General features: G+C 48.5%; 1 protein-coding gene across 1 annotated transcript; it reads left to right on the plus strand.

Annotated features, from left to right (window-relative positions):
* The first annotated feature begins 838 nt into the window (after positions 1-838).
* Positions 839-1,673, plus strand: LOC136488181 (uncharacterized). Its single transcript, XM_066485196.1, has 2 exons — positions 839-848; positions 967-1,673. Exons 1-2 carry the CDS (start codon positions 839-841, stop codon positions 1,671-1,673), a joined length of 717 nt encoding a protein of 238 aa, XP_066341293.1.
* The last annotated feature ends 23,005 nt before the right edge of the window (positions 1,674-24,678 follow it).

Here is a 24,678-nt window from a genome sequence, read left to right on the forward strand (position 1 = left end):
GTAATTGCATTATTCAGACAAGTGCAGCTAAAGGAGATGGCTGTATTAAAAAATTTCGTGGTGATTTCATCTGCTTAGAACTGGACATGGAGTATCTCACACATCAAGATTGCATCTGCTGCTCCTTTCTGATAGAATAGGATGCAATGATAAATACTAAATAGTTGTCTAAAGTTTGCTCATTAAATTATTTGTAGTTGCAGGATGTCATCCGCTGCATCTAATCCTTCTGGTTCCACTAGCAAACCCATGATCCTAAAGAGGAACACTAGTGACATTGGGTGGGACTATGGAGTGTTGGTGGATCCAAACAACTTGAATGTGATCAAGTGCAAGTATTGTGGCCTACAGGTGACAGCAGGAATACATAGGCTAAAGCTCCATATTGCTAGGATTCATGGTGAGGTTAATATATTATATCTATTCTCTATCAAGCCATGATTCTATATTCTTGCTGAGAACTTAATGTTTCTTTTTTAAATAATAAATATGCAGGTTAGACCTTGCAAAATATCAATGGAAAAGGATAAAGAAAAGTGCAAGAAAGCCATAGATGACTCAAAAAGGCTAAAAAGTCTAGGCTTACTCAACAACAAGAGGTTAGAGATGCTGTGGACCTTGATGGTGCGCCGGATGCTGATGAGGACACCAACATAGCAGAGGTAGAAGAGGTTGATGCGGCTGGAGGGAAGACCATTAGGAAAATAGGGCCTATGGATAATTTTACAATGCCTCTTGATCAAGCCTCCCTAAGCAGCACAAGGGTGATCCGGTAGCAATTAATCACTGAATCAATAATGAAAGAGAGAATGCATAGCTTGCAATGCTACATTGCGAGATGGGTGTATGTGCGTAGTAAGTTCTTGCCTTGCAGCTTGCCATTTGCTCCATTATAAGTTCTAACTATGAATTTCTTGCATTCTGTGCTTTTAATGTCTAACTGTGAATATCTTGGTTTCATTTTAGGTGTGGCTTTTAACCAGATAAACAATGTAGAGTTCGATCAAGTTATAGAAGCAGCTGGTGGAAAGAAACCAAACCAGCACCAGTTGAGAGAGAAATTATTGTTTGAGGAAGTTGAGGAGACAAACAAGATGATGAAGGCACATGAAGAGGAATGGGCTAAGAATGGTTGCTCAATCATGACAGATGCATGGACTAACCAGAAAAGGAGAAGTATCATGAATATGTGTATGCATTGCACCATTGGCTCAAGCTTTCTTGAATCAAAGGAAACCTCAGAAGAGTCACACACTGGAAAGCTTATTTTTGAGTATGTGGATGGCTATATTGAGAGAGTAGGTGCTGAAAATGTAGTCCAAGTTGTCATAGATAATGCTTCAAACAATATGGTAGCAAAGGATTTACTTTTTGTGAAGAGGCCAAACATATTTTGGACATCATGTGCAACTCACACCCTGAATTTGATGCTTGAAGGAATTGGGAAGATGAAGAAGTTCAAGGGCTACATTGATCAAGCTAAGTCACTGACGATCTTTATCTACACACACCATAGAACCTTGGCTTTGATGAGGAAATATACAAAGAAGAGAGATATTGTGAGGCCTGGTGTAACTAGATTTGCTTCCAATTTCCTAACTTTGCAAAGCTTGTATGAGAAGAAGGAGCAACTACGGCAATGTCTCAATGTGATGAATGGGACAAATTCTTAGGTTTGAGCCACATCAAGAAGAATAGCAAAGGTGTCCTAGCTACTTCCACAATGACAAAACCTACCTTTTGGAGTGGGGTTGCACTTTGCTTGAGGGTATTTGAGCCACTGATTAAGGTACTTCGCATGGTTGATAGTGATATCAAACCATCCTTGTCATTTCTGTATGGGGACATCATAAAGGCCAAGGAAGAAATCAAGACGGGCTTTCGCAACATTGAGAAGACAGGAAATCTCAATTTGTACAACAATGTTATAGAGATCATTGATGACAAGATGAAGGATAGGCTGGACACTCCATTGCATAAGGCTGCTTATTTATTGAATCCATATTACAGCTACAATGATGATTCCATCTTCATGAATGACAAAATCATGGATGGATTCTTCACTGTTATTGAGACCTTTTACCATGGTGACTATGACAAGCAAAACAAAGTGCTCAGTGAGGAGCTATGCAAGTTTAGAGAGAAACAAGGTCACTTTGGAAAACCTGTAGCAAAGGCTGGTTGTAAGCAATATGATTTCAACCCAGGTAATTCTGCAGTACATTGATATACCTTGTTGTTTTCACTTGTACGAACGTGCTTTTCCATGCTAGAATCTGCTGCAACATTATTTCCATGCTAGAATCTGCATCAACATTTTTTCCATGCTAGAATCTACACCTTCTAATTTATTTCAGTGTAATTTAAGTTGATATAAAACCTGGCTGTAAGGACTAATTCTGCAATAATTTGATATACCTTGGTATTTTCACTTGTAGCAACATGGTGGACAAATTATGGAACATAGGTTCCAACTCTGCAAAGAATGGCCATAAGGATTTTTTCTTTAACTTCTAGTGCTTCTGGATGTGAAAGGACTTGGAGCTGTTTTGAATCTGTAAGCCTCCCGACTCTTTGTGCTTCTATAAACTCTAATTATGTCTATATAACTTATGATTTTAGACTGTTAACTAAAACTAAATTTGCTTATGTAGAATCATACAAAAAAAAGGAACAAGCTGACATGTGAGCGTCTCAACCAACTTGTATTTGTTCAATACAATAATAGGATGAATGCGAAAAAAATGCAGGCTAAGAAGAATCAGAACATGGATCCTCGTTTGGGAACCGAAGCAACTAAAGCTCAGGGATGGCTTGTTGAAGGTGGTGATGAAGAGGATGGTGAGCCTGTTTCTGGGCTGACATGGAAAATAATTGAAGAAGCTTGTGGGGTTGAGGAATGTGGGAAACTTCATCGAAGTGCAAGGCTGGCCCAAATGAGAGATGTTAGTGAAGATGAATTTGAGTCTGAAAAAGAAGAACCAATCAATGAGGATGAGATTGACTTTGAATCTGACCAAGAGGATGTGGTCCCAATTGTTGGGGATGAGGAGGGGGAGAATGATGAGTAGTTAGTAGTCACTCACAGTCACAATGACATATAGAGCTGCTGAATTTTGCTTTTGCATGGCTAGTAGCTAGTGATGGGCTGATGGCTGATCTTTTGGTTATGACATGTGATTGAAATTGATTGCGGTCTTGCTGTGATGACCTAATGTGCTTGTGTGACTGAGAGTTGTGACTTGTGAGAACTCAACTAATGTCCTTTTGCTTATTTACTAATTTGCCTTTGGTCTGTGGTCTTGTGCGGTGAGCCTGTGATGACCAATGCGACAATGATTTTTAGTTTAGACATGGTGTAATCTGAATTTATGCACTCATGTGATGTTATGCACTATTGTATTGATATGAAGACATGCTAAATAGCTGTCATTTGTTAGTTTGGGAGTGTGTCAATTGTGATTTATCTTGCTATTGACTATCATTTGACTCATTTCTTTATCATTAATCATGATTTGATTGACATGTGAATGTGGAATCAATACTTGATATTGTGCTACAGATTAGAACACTTATTTATTTACAATGACAAAATACATATATTTGATAGAATACTTGATTTTTTACATGCACATATATAATTATATGTATTTTTTTTAAAAAGTACAAAACCGTTTAGACCGTTTAACTTTGTTTAAACACCGTGTAAACAGTCTAAACGCTAAACAAAGGGCGACCGTGTAAAGACCGTTTACCGTTTATGAAAACATTGTCTTGACTTCACTTGCTCTTCACCGTTGCCTCGGTCCATCGGCGCCAAGTCATCACTCAACTTGCCCTTCACGCTTGCAACCGGTCCGTCGAGCCAAGTCATGTCTTGATCTTCTCCACCTTGATCACATGACTCAATATCATGTCTCATGTGCAATGAGCTCCTTCATCATCACATGTGTGAGCTTTGCAACACCTTCGAGCCATTTCCACTTCCATGGCATATGTTGCTCACACACATGTACCTGTGGATTAATCACTTGTGTATCTCGTATAAACACAATTAGTCCACCTAGGGTTATCACTCAATTACCAAAACCAATCAAGGACCTTTCAATCTCCCCCTTTTTGGTAATTGATGACAACTCTACAAAGATATTGAAATTAAGCTCTTTTGGATTCATGTTTCTTGCCCAAGCAATTTTACCATGTGTAAATGATTTTGGACAAGTACCACAAACCCGAAATGGTAGTATTAGCTCCCCCTACATATGTGCTAGAGTGTTTGGTTTGAAGCTCGCACATATGCATAGATTAGAATTGTGGGAGATTAATTACTATCAAATGATGCTAAGGTGTATAGAGTAAACCTTTGAAGCATGATACCAATCGGAGTTGCACCTTTAAGTTCATCCTTAGCACCATGGTTAGCTAGATATCACTTGAAAATAAAAGCACTAGATACCTCGTGAGATCAACATTAAAAGCAAGGTACTAGCATTACTTGAAAAGCATACCAAGTGTCTAGCTATCATCCTATGCATGCTAGTTTTCATTTCATCAATCAAATTCTACAACTAGCATACACCACACAAGTATGCATATTGAATTTAAAAGCTTATGCAATGCAAGCAAGCACATGAATATGCACATATCAAATGCAATCAATCAAAGTTCATGAGCTTGCTCCCCCTACTTGGGTGCTTCTCTTGTCCAAGAATTTTGATCCTTTCACATCCTTCAATGTTGCTCCCCCTCTTTATTTATGTCCATGTCCAACCTCCACTTCTTTGTCTCAATCTTTTCCAAAGCTTTCATATCTTTGTACTTTCCAAAGCTTTCATATCTTTGTACAATCTCTCCCCCTCTGACATCAATTTCCATAAAAGGTGTGCTTCTCATTGATGCAAAGGCTTGCTTTTGGGTAGATGGTTGAGGCTTGTATCTTGCATTTTTATGGACATCACTTGATTATTGGAATGACACCACTTGTATAGCTTCTTGAGATACTACACATAGAATCTTTGACCTTGATACCAATTGGTGGGACACCTCCCCCTAAGTCATTTCATGGGTCATCCATTTGATAAACTTGAGCTCTTTGTAGTGAGGGATGCATTCTTTATTTTATGATCTCTTATGTAGAGATGACACCACTTTGAAAGAAATTTCTAGTATAGAACCACTTGTTGGATTTATCAATAAAAACCATTTCTTGAACATTTGCTATCTTCATGAGTACCACTTATAGGATATTACTTGTGAGTTGATCTAGACATCACTTGTGAATTCTTGATGAAATACTTGAGTCTAGATACCACTTGAAACAAACAAACCAGATATCCATTTGCATTATTGTCTTGTGCTTGTACTCTTATCACTATCATGAGCTCCTATGGTTGACTTGAACTAAATTGATTTGCCTAAGCTTCCAAGTCTGGTTTGAACCCTCTCTAATCTTCTTCACACTTATTTGAAGGTTATCTTATCAAGGTTGTACTTGTCACTTGTTGGCAATCCAAATTAAATGAAGTACTTGGGTTCACTAGCTCATGAACTAATTCATATACTAACCACTAGATCAACTAATCATTCAAGCAATAGTGGTAGGCTATGAATTTAAACATTTCATTTGTTAAGCGTGATCCTACGAAGCATGTACTATATGCACTAATCGCATACTAGTAAGGGATGAAATGATCATGCACATTACAATGATACATTTGCTATGTTGGAGTAGAGGATAGTCACATAGATTCCAATTCATTACTCCAATAGCAATGTGAAGTCCAATTATAAGCTTGGTGAAGACCAATCATGAATAATGAATTCCATTCTTCACCTATATGATTTGAGAACCACTAATATGATCAAGTGCACTATCTTGTTGTGGTTAGCTTGCTTCATCTTTTGATCTTTGCTTGTGTGAGAGAACTATTTGGAATACCACTTGAATTACCATGACTAGCTCTCTTTTGGGTGTTGCTTGCTTTTCTTGATCAACCCTTTTGATTGCTTCAACTAAGCATCTCAAATGTCCCTCGGATTACCACTTCTATGTTAGCCTTCTAAGTACCACACTTGGTTTACCTACACATAGGCGGCAAGCCTCTACACTAGAGAGAAGTGACCTCTCTCTAAAGAACCATCCTTGATACTCACTTAAAATGACTTGATTGATTGATCCAAGTGATGAACTTAACTTGATGAGTAACCTTGATTTCTTCTTTAAGTCCTTTTCTTTCTACTTGTTTAAGTCATTTTCTTTCTACCAAATGATTTCTAATAGTCACTAGAACTTAAACTTCATCTTCATCTTGAGTTTGATTTTGATCTTCCAATTTGAGTACCAAATGTGTACAAAGTACACTCAACAATCAAATGACCTTATACTATTTGCCTGTTATTTTTCTAGATCATCTCAAAAGCAAATTTAGATACCTCAAACACTTGTAAACATATTTCCAACTTGAGGACCTTTCAATCAAAGTGGCTCCAAATAAATCCAATAATTGTCACTTTTCTGGCAGATTCTGTACTCTTCAAAGAAAAATGCATATCTCCCAAAGTACAAATCCAAATACCACAAAATTTGGTGGAGATGTGCTTCACTAAGTTATATAGCAGCTGTAAAAATTTGAGCTTAATTTTACTTCTAGATTGATACCAGATTTCTATTCTTCCACCACTGTTACATGCTGAAACTGTTGTACTATAGCTGATAAGATCCACTCTAAAACCGAAGCATCTCTTATCCAATTCTTATGAAATTTGTACAGCATCTTATACCATAAGTAAAGAGCATGTACACCAATTTTTATACCAATCCAATAAGTTTTGATCACTCAAACATGGCTAAGATCATAGTTCACTCAGATTTTCGATAGAAGACAGATTTCAATCACTTGAGCTTACTTCATCCAATGTGAATCAAACTTGAAATCAACTTGTTTGAATACTTTAACAAGACATAAATCTATTCAATCCACTTACTAAATGTCATCTTATGAACTTATCCAACATAAATCAATCCAAACTTGATTACTAAGCTATTTATCCATTCAAACATCTCATAGCAAGCAACATTGCATATTTATCCAATTCAATCAACTCATATGCACCCAAATGAAATGATCAACAAGAGATATACCTCGGTTAGATCATTATCAATCAGTTTACAAGTTTCAACTCAAATTCTTGCAAGCCATCAAATTGTTTACACCAGAATTTGGAAGAACGATTGCAGGAACTCGAAAGCTCCCAAAATCATGTCATCAAGGAATCAATTGCATAATGGTCGGTGTCAGCTGGTTCGAACGCAGCACTAGAATTGGCTCTCTTCAGATAGCGCAAGCAGATAACTATAATAGCTACAATTGGCGCTAGGAAAAACATGCTGGACTCTACAAAAAGGGAAAGATTAGAGTCCAAGTTATCTTAAATTAGGAATGTTTCCTATTAGGCCAAAAATTATAATGAGTTGTGCTTAAGTAGGATTCATGTGTAGGTTCCGGGTATAAATATTGGACCCCAACTATTGTAAAAAGACAACAATCAATCAAATACAAGTTACTTACTTTTTCAGCTTCGGCCACCCCTTAGGAGTAGGAGTAGAGTAGATCTCGGCAAGTTCTTCAGCGAGTAGGGCTGCATCGGTCCGGCCGACCTCCGGCTTGTCTGTAAGTACCGTCATGGCTTATACTTCTGTTCGTACGGCTGCATCGATCCGGTCGACCTCCACTGCGACTCTGGTATAAGCTAGTTATCGACTCTAGTCTGGTTCAAGTACCACTGCATCGATCCGGTCGACCTCCACTGCTCGAACTAGATTAAGGTCAAGTTATCGGCTCTATCTAAGGGTGGCATCCTTCGGATAGATTCATTAAGTTACCGATATTGCTTGTTGCTTTTATTATTTATTTAATTACAACAATATCACTTTTCCCGATTGGGATTGATCTAGATCAGCCTTATATCCTGTTTAACCCATCATTTATTAATCTAAACTAATCTAATCTGCACCTTAAACGATGATTTATGTTTTATTGTTTGTTTTATGTCAACCTTGATCGTGCATAGTGTGCGGTTAAGGCATGTCGTGTCTTGAATAGATCTATTGGCTCTCGAAGCCGCACATTCAGAACTGTCTGACAAAACCACCATGTTCCGCCTTAAATTACTGATTAATTTTCTCTCCTTGTTAATTGCAGGGTCAAATTGACTAGCACGTCTCGGGAGGAGTACGCAGGATCGATCATCCCCGTGTTGAAGCTAGGCGGATCTCTAGCTCCATCGAGCAGACCCTTCTGGCTTGCTCGTGTGCCGTTGGCACGAGACACGTTTCGTGTCGACACATGTTCTGGCACGCTCGGTGGGACCCCACAATCGTCATGGCGGCTTACAATAACAACGACATCCTCATGGTACCTTATGAAGACCTACCTGATGAAGATAAAGATGTCATCAGCAAAGTTATAGAAGAATTTTAGAACAAGTGTTTGTTGTCCTACACCAAAACACGTGACAATACAATTGTTCAGAAATATCCACTACCGAGAGTTCTGTTGCATGGGCAAATAGATGCAGATGAAGCTGAAGACAGGCGTTTCTTCATGAAAGCTGTAAACAAATCTATTTATGATGCCATATCAAGCCATAATGAAGCTTTCTTGGACACACTCCACAACACCATGAAAGAGGTGTTTCATGGGTTCCTAGTTGATCAGATTATGCCGGCTTATTACAACATTCCACATTCGTCAACTCAAGGGACTAATCAAGATGGTACCAGCCATCAACAAGCAGCGCCAGCTGGTAATGATGATGTCTAGGTAGTTTAGAGTTAATCTAAGTAAGCTCAAGGTGTTACTACGAATCAGATATAGTATAATCCTAGATCGTCAGTGTAACATGTGTAACAGCTAGCGGGGCAAGGTCCGAACCAGATGATTAATTTTGGCACATCAGGCCACATGCCGTCGTCGGCTCAAAAAATAGCACCATCAATTCAAAAGATCCGTATAGATATAGATCCTCATGTCTATAATAAGAGACTTCAAGCAGCAAACCAGCAAAGGACCCAGTAGATAGAAATTCCACAGGGGTATCATTATGGCATAGATTATAACACCCTTCACATGATTCCGAATCTAGGGTATCAAGGCACACAAGATTTCAATCCACAGACGGGTCAGCAGGCGTAGAGAAATCCAAATTCAAATGCTGATGAGTTGTTGCTGAGGGTGACCGAGATGATGAAGAATTAGTTCGGTCTAAAGCCTAAAGGGCTGACCTTCTCGTACAAACGCCCATATCCAGAATGGTATGATTTGGTCGTTCTTCCTACCAATTACAGGCTCCCAGAGTTTGCTAAGTTCACTAGCTAAGACAGCACAAGCACAATTGAACATGTCAGTCAGTATCTTACACAGTTGGGCGAAGCATCCGTTGAAGAGGCCCATCGAGTTTGTTTCTTCTCCTTGTCCCTATTAGGGCCAGCCTTCACTTGGTTTTCATCACTGCCAGTTAACTACATTGCCAATTGGGCTAACCTAGAGAAGAAATTTTATACATATTTTTACACTGAGACAGGAGAAAAGAAAATTACCGATTTAACAACTATAAGGTAGAGAACTAATGAATCGGGCACCGAGTTTCTTCAGAGGTTCTGAGAGACTAGAAATTTGTGTTTCTCATTAAACTTGGCTTTTGAGCAGCTAGCTGATTTGGCCGTTCAAGGAATGTTGCCAACATGGAGGGAGAAACTGCTGGGACAAGAATTTGATAACCTGGGTCAATTGACTCAACGAGTGGCCGCACTCAATAGCCAGTTCCAGAATATGCGCAGAGATACCCGATTCTAGAATAGTACTACAACGGCCGAAGCCTATAATCCATATTCAGTCGATGACGGCTATGAAGATGAAGAAGAAGAAGTGGTTGCCGCGGCTAAATGAAATTGGGGCAAAAAGGCAGTAATGATGCCAAATCCTTGGAGAAGAGGAGTCGAGGAGAGCTATGACTTTGACATCATGAAATAAGACAAGCTCTTCGATTTCTTGCTCGAGAAGGGACAGATCAAGTTGCCTGATAATCATGTTATGTTGCCCCCTGATTAGTTGAAAAATAAGAAGTTATGCAAGTTTCACAATGCTACATCTCATTCTACCAATGAATGCAGAGTTTTCCGGCAGCATATATAGAGGGCTATTCGGCAAGGGAGGCTCAAATTTGATACGCCTTGGAAGATGAAAGTCAATGATAATCCTTTTCTAGGAGATCAAAACATGGTCGATGTTAGGCTGCTCAAAGGGAAGACTAAGGTCCTGACATCAACCAAATCAAGAGAAACTGGAACAGTCGATCCCGAGATGCAAATATCGGCTGACGAATACAGAGAAATTAAAAGACGTCGCGATAAGCAAAAGAGCTGATATGAGCAAGGAGAAACGTCAAAGGATGGGGCGATAAAGCCACGGGTTACATATCAAATTTTGTTGAATAAATGGCAGCGATAGAAGGAAAAAGATTATCAGCGTTGGTTAGAAGAGCGAGAATACCGGCGTCAATAGGAAGAAGAAAGGTATGAAAGAAAGCAAGCTGAATCACATTAGAATTATCCTTTCTTCAGACATTGCTGGAACGCAGGTTTGAAATTGCCTACTAGAAATAATTGTCCAGAGTGCAGTGAACAATATTGGGAGTTTAGGCAATCTCAAGCCAACCGCCGATCTGTCCATGCTCAAGACGAGTATCATCATAATAACGTGGATCGATGCTTAAAAAATAGAAGTGTTCATGATCAGCTAGGAAAGCGAGTTGTTGATCAAAACTAGCCTGATTATGAAGAAGAGAGTAATGAAGAAGGATATGTTTGGCAGGAAGGCCAATGGTGCCTAGAAGGTTTGATAAGAAGCCAGAAAAGAAGGGTGCAACGTCTAAGGAATAAAGAGTTGGAACAGGCTCAGGCATCCGGTAAACCTCAAGTGTAGCGTGCTAAGCAAACAGCCAATAGAAGGCAACCATCAGCTAATATTCAAATAGCTTTTCTTTTGCCATCATAATTTAGAGCTTCAGCAGACCGAGAAATTTACTCAGATTTTGATGAATCGGAGTATGAAGAGATAGTTGCCAAGTTGACGGTTATACAATAGGCTATATTCGATAAACCAGTCAAACATCGGCACTTGAAGGCTTTATATGTAAAAGGTTTTGTTGATGGGAAGTCGATGAACAAGATGTTGGTGGATGGAGGTGTGTCGGATACCACAAGAAGGGGTACCCTAAGCATGAACCAAAAATATTGCTTAAACCTTGCAAAAAACAAAGCCAAAAGACAACCGCGAGGTCTCAGCAGATTCTCCGATTCGCCCGAGGCCTTGCGCCGAGGCCTCAGGCGAAAGGCCAAAAGCTCCCCACCCCACTGAGGCCCTCTCGCCGAGGCACTCTTGCTGGGCCCGTCTCGCCGAGGCCCCGCCCAGAAAGGCCTCGGACGGGATGCCAATTCTCTGATTCGCTCGAGGTTGGGCTTGGCAACAACCTCGTCACCTCCGTCCCGACCGAACTCCTCTGACAAAACGTCACGTCTGGATTAATGCGCCCAACCACTCCCGCAAACGTCAGCCGCATGCGGGTACAGTACGGGCAGAACGACCAACGGGACAGGGGATCGGGCGCAGCAGGGGTTACCTGCCACTGTGCTCATCACTGTGCTCCCTACTGACATGCGTACTACCCTATGCTACCTAACCCCTACGCCAAGGACAAAGCGGCGTGGAGGGTCAACTCCATGTCCCTATAGTCTCGGAAACAGTAGGAGAGCCCAACTGCTCATTCTTCTCCTCGTCCGAGACCCCCCAGCAGGGCCTTGGACGTACTGTTCCTTCTCCGCCTCGGCCGAGGCCAGGCTCGTCCCGTATCCTCATCGTCTCCGCCTCAACCGCTCCTCTGGCATGCCATCCCATCTGTGTGAGTGCCCCTGATCACACCTACTACGTCAGCCATGATTGGCAGGGTACAGCGACAGGGGCGATGGGACGGCGGTCAAATCTCCTTTTTACCATCCCCTACTGCCGGTGCAGGGACTACCGTACCCTGCGGACACTCGCTCCATACTTTTTCCACATGGACCGGGTACGACGCGGACCACCGAGACCCCCGCGTCATACACAGGTCACCTCCGAGGCCTCGGCAAAGCAGGCCTCGGCACGATCAGCTACAGCACCCGCTAGGCCTCGGCACTCCACCAGGTCAAGAGTCCACCAGGCACGGCATGTCTCCGGCCGTGGAGGCCATACTGACTAGACATCGACAAGGACCCCCACGACCTCAACCACTTCAAGCCTGGCCAGCACGGCGCACTAGTCAAGTACCGATCTCCATTCCCAACGCCATGCTACTACAGGACTGAGCTGCAGTAAGCTCCACGTGTAGCTCACTCATGTACTCCTGGCTCCCTCCTTGTGGTTATAAAAGGAAGCAGCCAGGGATAGCTCTAGAGGGGGGGCGAGAAAGAGATACTAAAGAATCGCGCTCTCACATACGCCCAAGACACACTCTGTAACATCCACTCGCCCAAGCTGCCTGAGAGCAGTGTCTCAAGTAGCTCGCACCGTTCCACGCTGAGACCTGGGACTAGCTCCCTCTCTCACCCAGCTTGTAACCCCCTACTACAAGCACTTCGGTGCAAGGAATACAAGATCGATCTCTTAGACTGGACGTAGGGCACCAATTGCCTGAACTAGTATAAACCTTGTGTCTCTTTGCATCACCATCTGGGATTAGGGGCACGCAGTTCACGATTACTAGTTGGTTGAGGACCCCCCGGTCCGAAACGCCGACAGTTGGCGCGCCAGGTAGGGGCCTATGCGTGTTAGCGTGATCGTCCCAACAAGTTCCAGATGGCTGACCCCATACGCCCACTACGTCTCGGCACGGTGGTCTGGTTTGGGAGCCTAGAGTTCATGTCTATAGGATGTGAGTACGATATGCTACTCCTCACACCCAGAGCCCCACCAACCGGCGACGACGTCACGCATCGGTAGCCTAGGCGCAGGCGGCGCCTGGGCCGCCACTCTCGTCACGCTCGCTAGGCACGACGCGAGCGGGACTACTCCGACGCCACACGAGCTCAGGGCTGCGTGCTGCACTCTGCCGACATCCCATGCCCGACTGTTGGTACAGAGTCCCTGGCTGGGGACCTATCTAGCCTAAGCCTGGGCAGGGGAAAGACGCCGGTAGTGCGCAACGACGTCCCGTCGTCAAGCTCTGCCCGCCACATCCTGAGGAATCGACTCAGGCGGAGCAGTGCCCAGCGGTGGCACCATCCCCGTACCCCTTCGGGCTGAAAAAACATCGCCGCCGCCTACGCTTTTGCCTACGCCTCCGCGCACGCGGAGCCCTCAGAACACCACCAACGATTTGCCCTCGACTTCTCCACCACAACCTCGACCCACACCGACACTAACTCCTCGGAGGAGAACGAGGCGTGGGCCGGAGCGGACTTCTCCAGGCTCCATGACCCTGAGGCTATGCGCCGCTTCTTGACTGCAAGCGACTACTGCTTCGGCTACTCCGACTCCGATGACGAAAGCACTTACGATCTGGCCAGGGGCAAGCAATGAGGGTGAAGGGGCAAGCAACCGCTCCCCGCTCCGTACATCGTCGCCCAAGTGCTAAAACCCAGGACCTACAAGCTGGCCAACGAGAAGGGCGAAATCTTCACCAACGCTTGGAACATAGAACAGCTACGTCGTTTCTACCCTTAAACCTCCAAGCATTGTATACATTGTTTCTCAAGATATATTAAAGAAGCATCCTTTAGTTGTCCTAATTTTTCGAGAAAACTCCCCCCCTCGACAGGGGATCGACGTTGAGACAACGTTATAAGGGAGACTTGGCTCTGCCTTTGTAGAACCGAGCCTCCCTCGGGGGCTAAAAGGGGGGGAACCCTCCTAAGTCCCAGACGCTGTTTTTTAATCATTTTCTTTTTTGAATAAATTTCTAGTCCAAATTCTCTCGCGTACTCCGACAAATCGATTGTAAAAAACCAAAGGACCGAAAGTGTGCCTCAACGGCAAAAGGCCGGCCGAGCCACGAGACCGCCTACGCCCCTAGGCTATGGCAACTCCTTCACCACCTTTCGTCGGAGGGGCAGCTGAGGCTCCGAGGAAGTTTTTTGCAAAAGGACTTGTCTAGAAACAAGGCAGAGGACAGAGGCTTGGAAAAGCAATATAAACCGATTAAAAAAGCATGCGCACGAGTACTTCAAAGGCCTCGACGGCCACAAATGTCATGACACGACAATAACTCAATTCGTTTACATGGCCTCTTCAGCCTAGGTCAAGGCTCAGGATCTCTTGCATCGACGGCTGGCGTGGGGGGAACCACCTCTTCTTCAAACAGATTGGCCAGCGCTGCCCCAAGGACCTCAGCCGCCTCCATCAGCTTGGCGACCTCCTCATCAGCCTCCTCCTCATCATCAGGCAAGATGTAACCATCGCTGACAGCCTCGAGGTTGATGGCGTAGTGCGAGGAGACGACAGCCAGGGCACGCTTGACGCCTGTATGCAACGCCGCCCAAAGTTACTCCCGCACTTGGCCACTCAACGCAACCAGGCGGCTCCTGAGGGAGCTACCCGACTGAGCCCCCTCAACAGCCAGGGCCTCGCAGACGGTACGGGCGCTGGCCTACAACGCATCGTGCTCCTCGATCTCGGCCTCAAGCATCGCCTGCACTGTGACAGAGGCCTCTGCCACCCGGGAAACCTCCTTCTCCAACCCTGCGCCAAAACGAGCAGGATGCGGTCAAACACGAAAGGAGGATAAGTCAAACAGGGGCAAAGGCCTATGGGACTTACCCTCAGATTTATCTTTCCAGCGCTGGACCTCGACCCATGATGCCTCGGTCGCCTTGGAGGCCTCCTTCTCTAGCTCTGTACCACACCGGGGAGTTAGGGGGCCGAATGCAAGAAAAATAAATAAAATAAAGGGAACAAAACTTACCCTCGAGCTTCCCCTTCCAAGCCAAGGCATCGACCCGGGAGGCCTCGATCGCCTTGAGGGCCTCGTCCAGGGCGCCCTTTGTCTCACCCAACTGCGCGGCGATGGACTTGGCAGAGATCATCGCCTCTTCAACCCGAGAAAGGAGGGCGTCCCGCTCGCCGGCCACCCGGGTCAGCTCCTCCTCCAGCTCCTTGACTCGCGCCGCCAAAGGAGTGACCTGCTCCCGAGCCGTGGCCGCCTCGGCCTGCATATCTGCACAACGAAGGCGGAGGTCCTCCGCCTCCGTGCTCTGCACTGATAGGAGCCTATTGGCATTTGCGAGCAGGTCCTTCTGCTGCCCGAGTTGGTCCCAGACGTCTCTCTCCTAATGGAGGAACAATGATTTCCCAAGAGACCGGGCCTCGAGCTCCTGGATAGGTAGAACAGGGGTCATGCATTGCGAAAAGACTCAGAACAAGACGACACCGCACGAGAAAAGAAGACGTGTACCTAGGCGACGCTGGGCAGATCGTCGTCCATAACGGACAGCGCCATTCGCAGCGACTGCACCGCCAGCCGGTGATATTGCTCGAAAGAGCTCCAGCGCCCCCCCTCGACCGCATCCTCGAGGGCGAATAGAGGCTCCCCCTCTGGGTCGTCCCGGCTCAACCACGATACACGCGGGTGATTCCACCCACGGGCCTCAAGTCGTACCCACGCGAGGGCCGAGTTCCCCTCGCCAGAAGCCGGAACTGGCTGCTCGGCGGTGCTGGCAATCTCGACATCCGCCGTCTCCTTCCCTCGGGAAGTATTGGCAGGAGAGGTCGCCTGAACCTCCACCCCCCGGGCGCTCTCCTGTGATGGCGGCAGGCCTTGGACAAGGGGCGGCACCAAAGGTTGCCCCACCTCCATCTCTGAATCCCAGTCCGCCGGGCCCGCCACGCTCGCCTCAACCATCTCGGCCTCAGAAGTCCCAGGGGCCTCGGCTTTGCTCCCAGCCTCGGCAACTGGGGACGCCCTGGCCCCATCAGACTCGTGGGCCTCGGCAACACGCGGCGTAGGCCCTTCCTCCTCCGTCTGCTCTGCGGTCACCCCAGGAGCCTCTTCCTGAACGACCGGCCCCCCTAGGTCGGCCCTGGCCGACGCCGCACCATGATGCACGGCGGCTTGCGCCTCTGCCACCTGTTGAGCAGTGGGACTGGCGCTCACTTTGAGTGCCTTGCACGACACCAAGGCTGGCACCTCCACCCGATGCTTCCAACTGAAGGCGAAACACAAACTCGGTCAGCATATGACCATGAGGCGAGTAGGGGACGATGCGAACGTCACTGAAAAAACACTCACCTCGAGCGGGGTTGCAGCCGCTTCGACACCGCAACTCTCCTCTACAACGGCAGTGGCGGTGGCGGAGACACGACCCCGGTATCCACTGGCGCTAGCCGACCCTCGTCGGACTCTAGCGCCCCCTCGATCCTCTGCGGGGGCAGTTGCGTCGCCTCCACCGCCGCCTACTCCACCACTACCGTTGAGCCCAATGGGCTAATGGCACGCTTCCCCAGTGCCCGTAGCTCGGGCGTATCAGCCTCGGACGCGGGGCGAGCGATCGCCGACCCCGGGGCGCCATCTCCTCCTCCCCCTAGAAGCGCCGGGCTGCTCACCGACACCCCGGGCATTGTCTCCCCGACATCGGGGAGATGGTCCAGGGGACCTCGCCCCCTCTCGATCCCGCCATCTTCATCCAAAGAGTCCTCCGATAGCGACAGCGACGGAGACGACTCCACTGGGAGACCATCCTGCCTTTGACGCCGGCGACGTTTCTCCAGCGCTTCGTGCTTGAGTATCTTCTTGTTGCGCTTTGCTTCCCTAGCATTCTTCTTCTTCTTCTGCACCTCGGCATGTGCTCGGTTCGCCGCCCGCCGCCTTACGTCCTTGGGAACGGGTGGCGGGGAGGCTCGTACGTATCTCATCCCCTGCGGGAACTACGAGCACAAGTGAGCAAACGGGAAAACGGTGAGGAACGAGGAGACCCCGGGGGCTGCCACAGCGCGTAACTTACTAGGGAGAGATACCCCTGTGATGGGCGCATGACGACGTGGGATGGACCACCGCTCTTCAGCTTCCCATCAACCGTCTCCCTCACCCGACGTAGAATTTCCTCGTCGGAGAGGGCGGCGGTAGACATCCGAATGCCCTCGATCGGCTCATTCCATCTCATTTCAAACAGGCACCGCCGCCGAGCCATCAGCGGCAGCACCCTCCGGCGATGGAAGGCCACCACGACCACAGCCGCCGTAAGGCTGCAGCCCCGTAGCCTCTCTAGCCCTTCTAGAAGCGGCTACAGCTTGGGCTGATCCTCCCTCGGGACGCCATACCCCCACTTCTCCGGACAGTCCTCCATGATCCACCCAGTGTAGGGGGGAAGTCCGTCGTCGTCATTGTGGAGGTAGAACCAGCTGGTATACTAGCGGCGGTTGGATGACGCGAGCTAGGCCAGGATGTAAAGGTGCTATCGGCCTTGGCGCACCTAGAGAGTGCAGCCACCGGCCCTCGTCGTCTTCCTCGTACTCGCCGTACCCGCTGGCTTGGTGGTATGCCCTGCTCGGAAGAGATGGAGCCGCAGCTTCCAATGGGGGGCAATCCCTAGATACCCCTCGTAGACGGCGACGAAAATAGCCGCCTGTGCAATGGAGTTGGGGTTGAAGTTGTGTAGCTCCACCCCGTAGTAATGCGGGAGCGCCCGCATGAATCGATCCGCCGACACGCCGAGACCACGCTCGTGGAAAGATACGAAGCTCACGACGTACCCTGCGGGTGGCCTCGGCTCCGGCTCGCCGAACGGACCAATCCACTCCGGCCTATCGGGGTCGGTGATCGGGCAGAGAAGGCCATCGTCGACAAGAGACTGCAGCATCTCCACGGACACATCGGATGGATCCCAAGGATCCACTGGGAGGATGACAGGAGGGCCGCCGGCCATTGCGTGATGGAGAATGAGGGCTGCGGCGGTAAGTCTCTCTCTCTCTCTTTCTCTCTCTCGCTCTTCTCCCTTCTTCTCCCTGGCACTCTCTGTTCTTGGCAACAGCTCGAAGGCAGAAAAGGCAAAAACGGGCAAGGTAAGGAGGGGAGGGGCGAGCCCCGTTTCATATTTATGCAGGGAAAGGACGAAACGATCAGGCGACGAAATCGGGGAAGTTTCCCTCAAGTTCAGGCACGGTTAATCCAGATCCGATTCTACTGCCCACGCGCCCACCTTTTTCCTCATTAATCGCACGGACGGTTATGTCCTGACCGCTGACGCCGCGTCGCTTCCAACCGCAGCAACAGCAGGCCCCGAGAAACTGCCTCAAAAGGCGCGCCTACCGTTGTCAGCCGATGGGAGGGGAATATTCCCCCAGCCGATTCCTTCCAGACTAAGGAACTAGGTGCCGAGCCCGATATGGTCCAGGGGTTTGAAGGCTGGACCCCCGAGGGTTTCGACAGCTGCCCCAGGACAACAGAGTCAGGGACAGCTATGGGCGAGCCCGTACATGGCCGAGGCCCGAGTAAGCGATCGCTCGGGATGCCCTAAGTCATGTCTGAGACCAGTAGGGAGTTCTCCGAATGGGATCCCACCGTAGGGAGGCGCCGAGCCCCCGGGGTCAATCGAACGGCCCTGGGACCCACTAGAGAAGCCCTCTGGTACTTTTGGAGTGCGTCTCTGGACCACTAGCCGACCCCTATCAAATGGGGCACGGACCTCCACTCGGACTTACCCGATAGCAGCTCACCGGAAGTGTCACCGCTCGCGCCCACCGAGGGTAGCCTGACATATTCCACCCCTCCTTCTGGACGAAAAGGATGCGCGAGGGTCGCATAAAAAGCCAGGGGAACTCCTAACCGCCCTCTCGCTCCATGCGGAGGCTCGGGGTCTCTCCCTGCAAACCTTGCCAAGACCCAGCGACCTAGGCTCGCGCTCGAGGGGGCTCGGCAAACAAACCCCTCCTTCCAAGCGAAAAGGATGCGCGAGGGTCACATAAAAAGCCAGGGGAACACCTAACTGCCCTCTCGCTCCGTGTGGAGGCTCGGGGGCTCTCCCTGCAAACCTTGCCGAGACCCAGCGACCTAGGCTCACGCTCGAGGGGGCTTGGCAAACAAACCCCTCCTTCCGAGTGAAAAGGATGCGCGAGGGTCGCATAAAAAGCCAGGGGAACACCTGACCGCCCTCTCGCTCCATGTGGAGGCTCGGGGCTCTCCCTGCAAACCTTGCCGAGACCCAGCGACCTAGGCTCGCACTCGAGGGGGCTCGGCAAACAAACCCCTCCTTCCGATCGAAAAGGATGCGCGAGGGTCGCATAAAAAGCTAGAGGAACACCTGACTGCCCTCTCGCTCCGTGCGGAGGCTCGGGGGCTCTCCCTGCAAACCTTGCCGAGACCCAGTGACCTAGGCTCGCACTCGAGGGGGCTCGGCAAACAAACCCCTCCTTCCAAGCGAAAAGGATGTGCAAGGGTCGCATAAAAAGCCAGGGGAACACCTGACCGCCCTCTCGCTCCATGCGGAGGCTTGGGGGCTCTCCCTGCAAACCTTGCCGAGACCCAGCAACCTAGGCTCGCACTCGAGGGGGCTTGGCAAACAAACCCCTCCTTTCGAGCAAAAAGGATGCGCGAGGGTCGCATAAAAAGCCAGGGGAACACCTGACTGCCCTGTCGCTCCATGTGGAGGCTCAAGGGCTCTCCCTACAAACCTTGTCGAAACCTAGCGACCTAGGCTCGCACTCAAGGGGGCTCGGCAAACAACCCCCTCCTTCCGAGCGAAAAGGATGCACGAGGGTCGCATAAAAAGCCAGGGGAACTCCTGATCGCCCTCTCGCTCCATGCGGAGGCTCGAGGGCTCTTCCTGCACCCAAGACAAAAGCAAGCCACCCAAGTTCGCACTCCGAGATTCGGAAAAACGCGACAAAAAGGGCGCTGAGCCCGTTACGGTCCAGGGGTTCAAAGGCTGGACCACCGAGGGTTTCCATAGCCGCCCCAGGACAACAGAGTCATGGACAGCTATGGGCGAGCCCGTACATGGCCGTGGCCTGAGCAAGCGATCGCTCGGGATGCCCTAAGTCGCGTTCGAGACCAGCAGGGAGTTCTCCGAATGGGATCCCACCGTAGGGAGGCGCCGAGCCCCCAGGGCCAATCGAACGGCCCTGGGACCCAATAGAGAAGCCCTCTGGTACTTTTGGAGTGCGTCTCTGGACCACTAGCCGACCCCTATCGAATGGGGCACGGGCCTCCACTCAGACTTAGCCGATAGCAGCTCACCGGAAGTGTCACCGCTCGCGCCCACCGAGGGTAGCCTGGCATATTCCACCCCTCCTTCTGAGCGAAAAGGATGCGCGAGGGTCGCATAAAAAGCGAGGGCAACTCCTGACCGCCCTCTCGCTCCATGCGGAGGCTCGGGGGCTCTCCCTGCAAACCTTGCCGAAACCCAGCGACCTAGGCTCGCATTCGAGGGGGCTCGGCAAACAAACCCATCCTTCCGAGCGAAAAGGATGCGTGAGGGCCGTCAAAAAAGACAGGGAAACCGCCGATCGCCCTCTCGCTCCGTGCAGAGGCTCGGGGGTTCTTCCTGCAACTAGGCCAAGTCCCAGTGACCCGAACTCGCATTCACGGGACCAGCAAACACGATGAAACTCCTTGCTCAACGGAGAAAAAAGCCCCTAGAGGAGTAAACCCACTCCTCTAGGGCCTCGGGGGCTACACCCGGCGGGTGCGCTCGCGCGCACCCACCGAAACCACCAAGAACAAAACATGATCCCGATAGGAGCTGTTGCGAGCCAAGTCTTGTCAAAACCTCAGGAGAGTGCCCGCACTCCTCCCGAGGCTTGGGGGCTACTGTCGGATACCACAAGAAGGGGTACCCTAAGCATGAACCAAAAATATTGCTTAAACCTTGCAAAAAACAAAGCCAAAAGACAACCGTGAGGTCTCAGCAGATTCTCTGATTCGCTCGAGGCCTTGCGTCAAGGCCTCAGGCAAAAGGCCAAAAGCTCCCTACCCCGCCAAGGCCCTCTCGCCACGGCACTCTTGCCGGGACCCTCTCGCCGAGGCCCTCTCGCCGAGGCCCCACCCAGAATGGCCTTGGATGGGATGCCAATTCTCTGATTCGCTCGAGGCTGGGCTCGGCAACAACCTCGTCACCTCCGTCCTGACCGAACTCCTCTGACAAAATGTCACGTTCGGATTAATGCGCCCAACTACTCCCACAAACTTCAGCCGCATGCGGGTACAGTACGGGCAGAACGACCAACGGGATAGGGGACCGGGCGTAGCAGGGGTTACCTGCCACTGTGCTCATCACTGTGCTCCCTACTGACACCCGTACTACCCTGTGCTACCTAACCCCTGCGCCAAGGACAAAGCGGCGTGGAAGGTCAAGTCCATGTCCCTGTAGTCTCGGAAACAGCAGGAGAGCCCAACTGCTCGTTCTCCGCCTCGTCCGAGACCCCCCGGCAGGGCCTCGGATGTACTGTTCCTTCTCCGCCTCGGCCGAGGCCGGGCTCATCCCTCATCCTCATCGTCTCCACCTCAACCGCTCCTCTAGCATGCCGTCCCATCCGTGTGAGTGCCCCTGATCACACCTACTACGTCAACCACGATTGGCAGGGTACAGTGACAGGGGCGATGGGACGGCGGTCAAATCTCCTTTTTACCATCCCCTACTGTCGGTGCAGGGACTACCGTACCCTGTGGACACCCGCTCCGTACTTTTTCCACACAAACCGAGTACAACACAGACCACCGAGACCCCCGCGTCATACACAGGTCACCTCCGAGGCCTCGGCACGATCAGCTACAGCACCCGCTAGGCCTCGGCACTCCACCAGGTCAAGAGTCCACCAGGCACGGCATGTCTCCGGCCGTGGAGGCCATACTGACTAGACATTGACAAGGACCCCCACGACCTCAACCACTTCAAGCCTAGCCAGCACGGCGCACCAGTCAAGTACCGATCTCCATTCCCAATGCCATGCTACTACAGGACTAAACTGCAGTAAGCTCCACGTGTAGCTCACTCATGTACTCCTAGCTCCCTCCTTGCGGTTATAAAAGGAAGTAGCCAGGGATAGCTCTAGAGGGGGGCGAGAAAGAGATACGAAAGAATTGCGCTCTCACATACGCCCAAGACACACTCTGTAACATCCACTCACCCAAGCTGCCTGAGAGCAGCGTCTCAAGTAGCTCGCACCGTTCCATGCCGAGACCTGGGACTAGCTCCCTCTCTCACCCAGCTTGTAACCCCCTACTACAAGCACTTCGGTGCAAGGAATACAAGATCGATCTCTCAGACTGGACGTAGGGCACCAATTGCCTGAACCAGTATAAACCTTGTGTCTCTTTGCATCACCATCCAGGATTAGGGGCACACAGTTCACGATTACTAGTTGGTTGAGGACCCCCCGGTCCGAAACGCCGACAAGGTGCTTCTGTCAATCTTATGCCTTACATCACTTTTTGTGAACTTGGCAAAGGACTAGGAGATCTGATTGAGACCGATATGATGCTTAAAGACTTTGGGGGTAATACGTCTAAGACCCGAGGGGCAATGAACGTCGAACTGACAATTGGGAGTAAGACTCTGCTCACCATGTTCTTCGTCATTGATGGAAAAGGGTCGTACAACTTACTACTTGGTCATGATTGGATTCATGCAAACTGTTGTGTGCCATCAACCATGCATCAGTGTTTGATTCAATGGCATGGAGATGATGTTGAGCTGGTTCACGTTGATGAGTCTGTGAGTATCGCAACAGCCGATCCAGTCTTTTGGGAGCTAGAAGGCTTCGAATGCTTTTCTGGCAAGTTATGGGAAGGAGGCTTCATTAGGATCAATAATGAAAGCCAACAGTCGATCCAAGCAGTCGGCTTTAAAAATTCATTTTAATGGATAATCCAATAGATGGTACAGATGGCAAACTAGGACATGGCTTTACGTCGGCCAATGAATTAGAAGAGGTGGATATTGCTTCTATAGATAGGCCTAGGCCGACGTATGTAAGTGCCAAGTTGGATCCCGAATATAAGCAAGAGTTAGTAAGTTTATTAAAGGAATTTAAAGATTGTTTTGCTTGGGAGTATTATGAGATGCTCGGTCTAGATCGATCGATTGTTGAGCATCAATTGCCAATCAAACCTGGATATCGGCCGTTTAAACAAGCTCCGAGGAGATTCAACCCAAACGTGCTTGGTGATATAAAAAAAGAGACTGAAAGGTTACTAGAAGCAAAGTTTATCCAACCATGCCAATATGCAGAGTGGATATCGAATGTTGTCCCTGTGTATAAGAAGAATGGAAAATTAAGAGTCTGCATCGATTTTAGAGATCTGAACAAGGCTACACCCATGGATGGTTATCCGATGCCAATAGCCGATATGTTGGTAGACGCAGCAGTCGGGCACAAAGTTATTAGCTTCATGGACGACAATGCGAGATATAATCAAATTTTCATGGCTGAGGAAGACATAGCAAAGATCGCTTTTAGGTGCCCTGGCGCAATCGGTTTATTTGAGTGGGTTGTGATGAATTTTGGTCTAAAGAATGCCGGTGCAACTTATCAGAGGGCGATGAATTATATTTTTTATAAGTTGATCGGCAGGATTGTTGAAATCTACATTGATGAAGTGATGATAAAATCCAAGGGGTACAAGGAGCATCTAGCTGATTTGTGGGAGACTCTGGAATGCACAAGAAAACATGGTCTAAAGATGAATCCTAATAAGTGTGCTTTTGGAGTATCAGCTAGACAATTCTTGGGTTTTATGGTCCATGAGACAGGAATCAAAGTCAGTCAGAAAAGCATGAAAGCAATTGACGAAGCGGTACCTCTGACTAGTAAAACAGAGTTACAATCTTTGCTTGGTAAGATTAATTTTATCAGGAGATTCATTTCGAATTTGTTGGAGAAAGTTCTGCCTTTTTCTCCTTTATTGAAGTTGAAAAATGGTCAAGAATTTAAATGGGGTGACGTGCAACAAAAGGCATTTGAGGAGATAAAGGAGTATATGAAATGTCCACCTATGCTGGTCCCTCCTCAGCAAGGTAAGCCTTTTAAGTTGTACATATCAGCTGATGACAAAACAATTGGATCGGCCTTGATGTAAGAGTTCGAAGGAAAAGAACAGGTTGTTTTCTATCTGAGTAGGAGACTCTTGGATCTGAAAATGAGATATTCTCCCACCGAAAAGTTATGCCTGTGCTTATATTTCTCTTGCACTAAGTTGCGACACTACTTATTATCGGCCGAGTGTACGGTTGTTTCCAAGGCTGATGTGATCAAGCACATGTTATCAATGCCAATACTGAATGGGAGAATGGGAAAGTGGATTCTCGCATTATTGGAGTTTGACTTGAGGTACGAATCGGCTAAAGCAGTCAAAGGGCAAGTAATAGCCGATTTCGTCACCCAGCATCATAAACCAAGTATTGATTATGTAGAACCGGTGCCTTGGACGTTATTCTTTGATGGATCATCATGCAAGCAAGGTGGTGGCATTGGTATTGTTATTATTTCGCCGTGAGGGGCAAGTTTTGAGTTTGCTTTTCCGACTAAGCCAATGATTACCAACAACCGAGCAGAATATGAAGCTATTCTTAAGGGGCTTCAACTTCTTCATGAAGTAAAGGCCGAAGTAATTGAAATATTTGGAGATTCGTAGTTAATTATTAATCAGTTGATCGGC

The sequence above is a fragment of the Miscanthus floridulus genome, chromosome 10 (assembly GCF_019320115.1).
Source record: "Miscanthus floridulus cultivar M001 chromosome 10, ASM1932011v1, whole genome shotgun sequence".
Taxonomy (NCBI): domain Eukaryota; kingdom Viridiplantae; phylum Streptophyta; class Magnoliopsida; order Poales; family Poaceae; genus Miscanthus; species Miscanthus floridulus.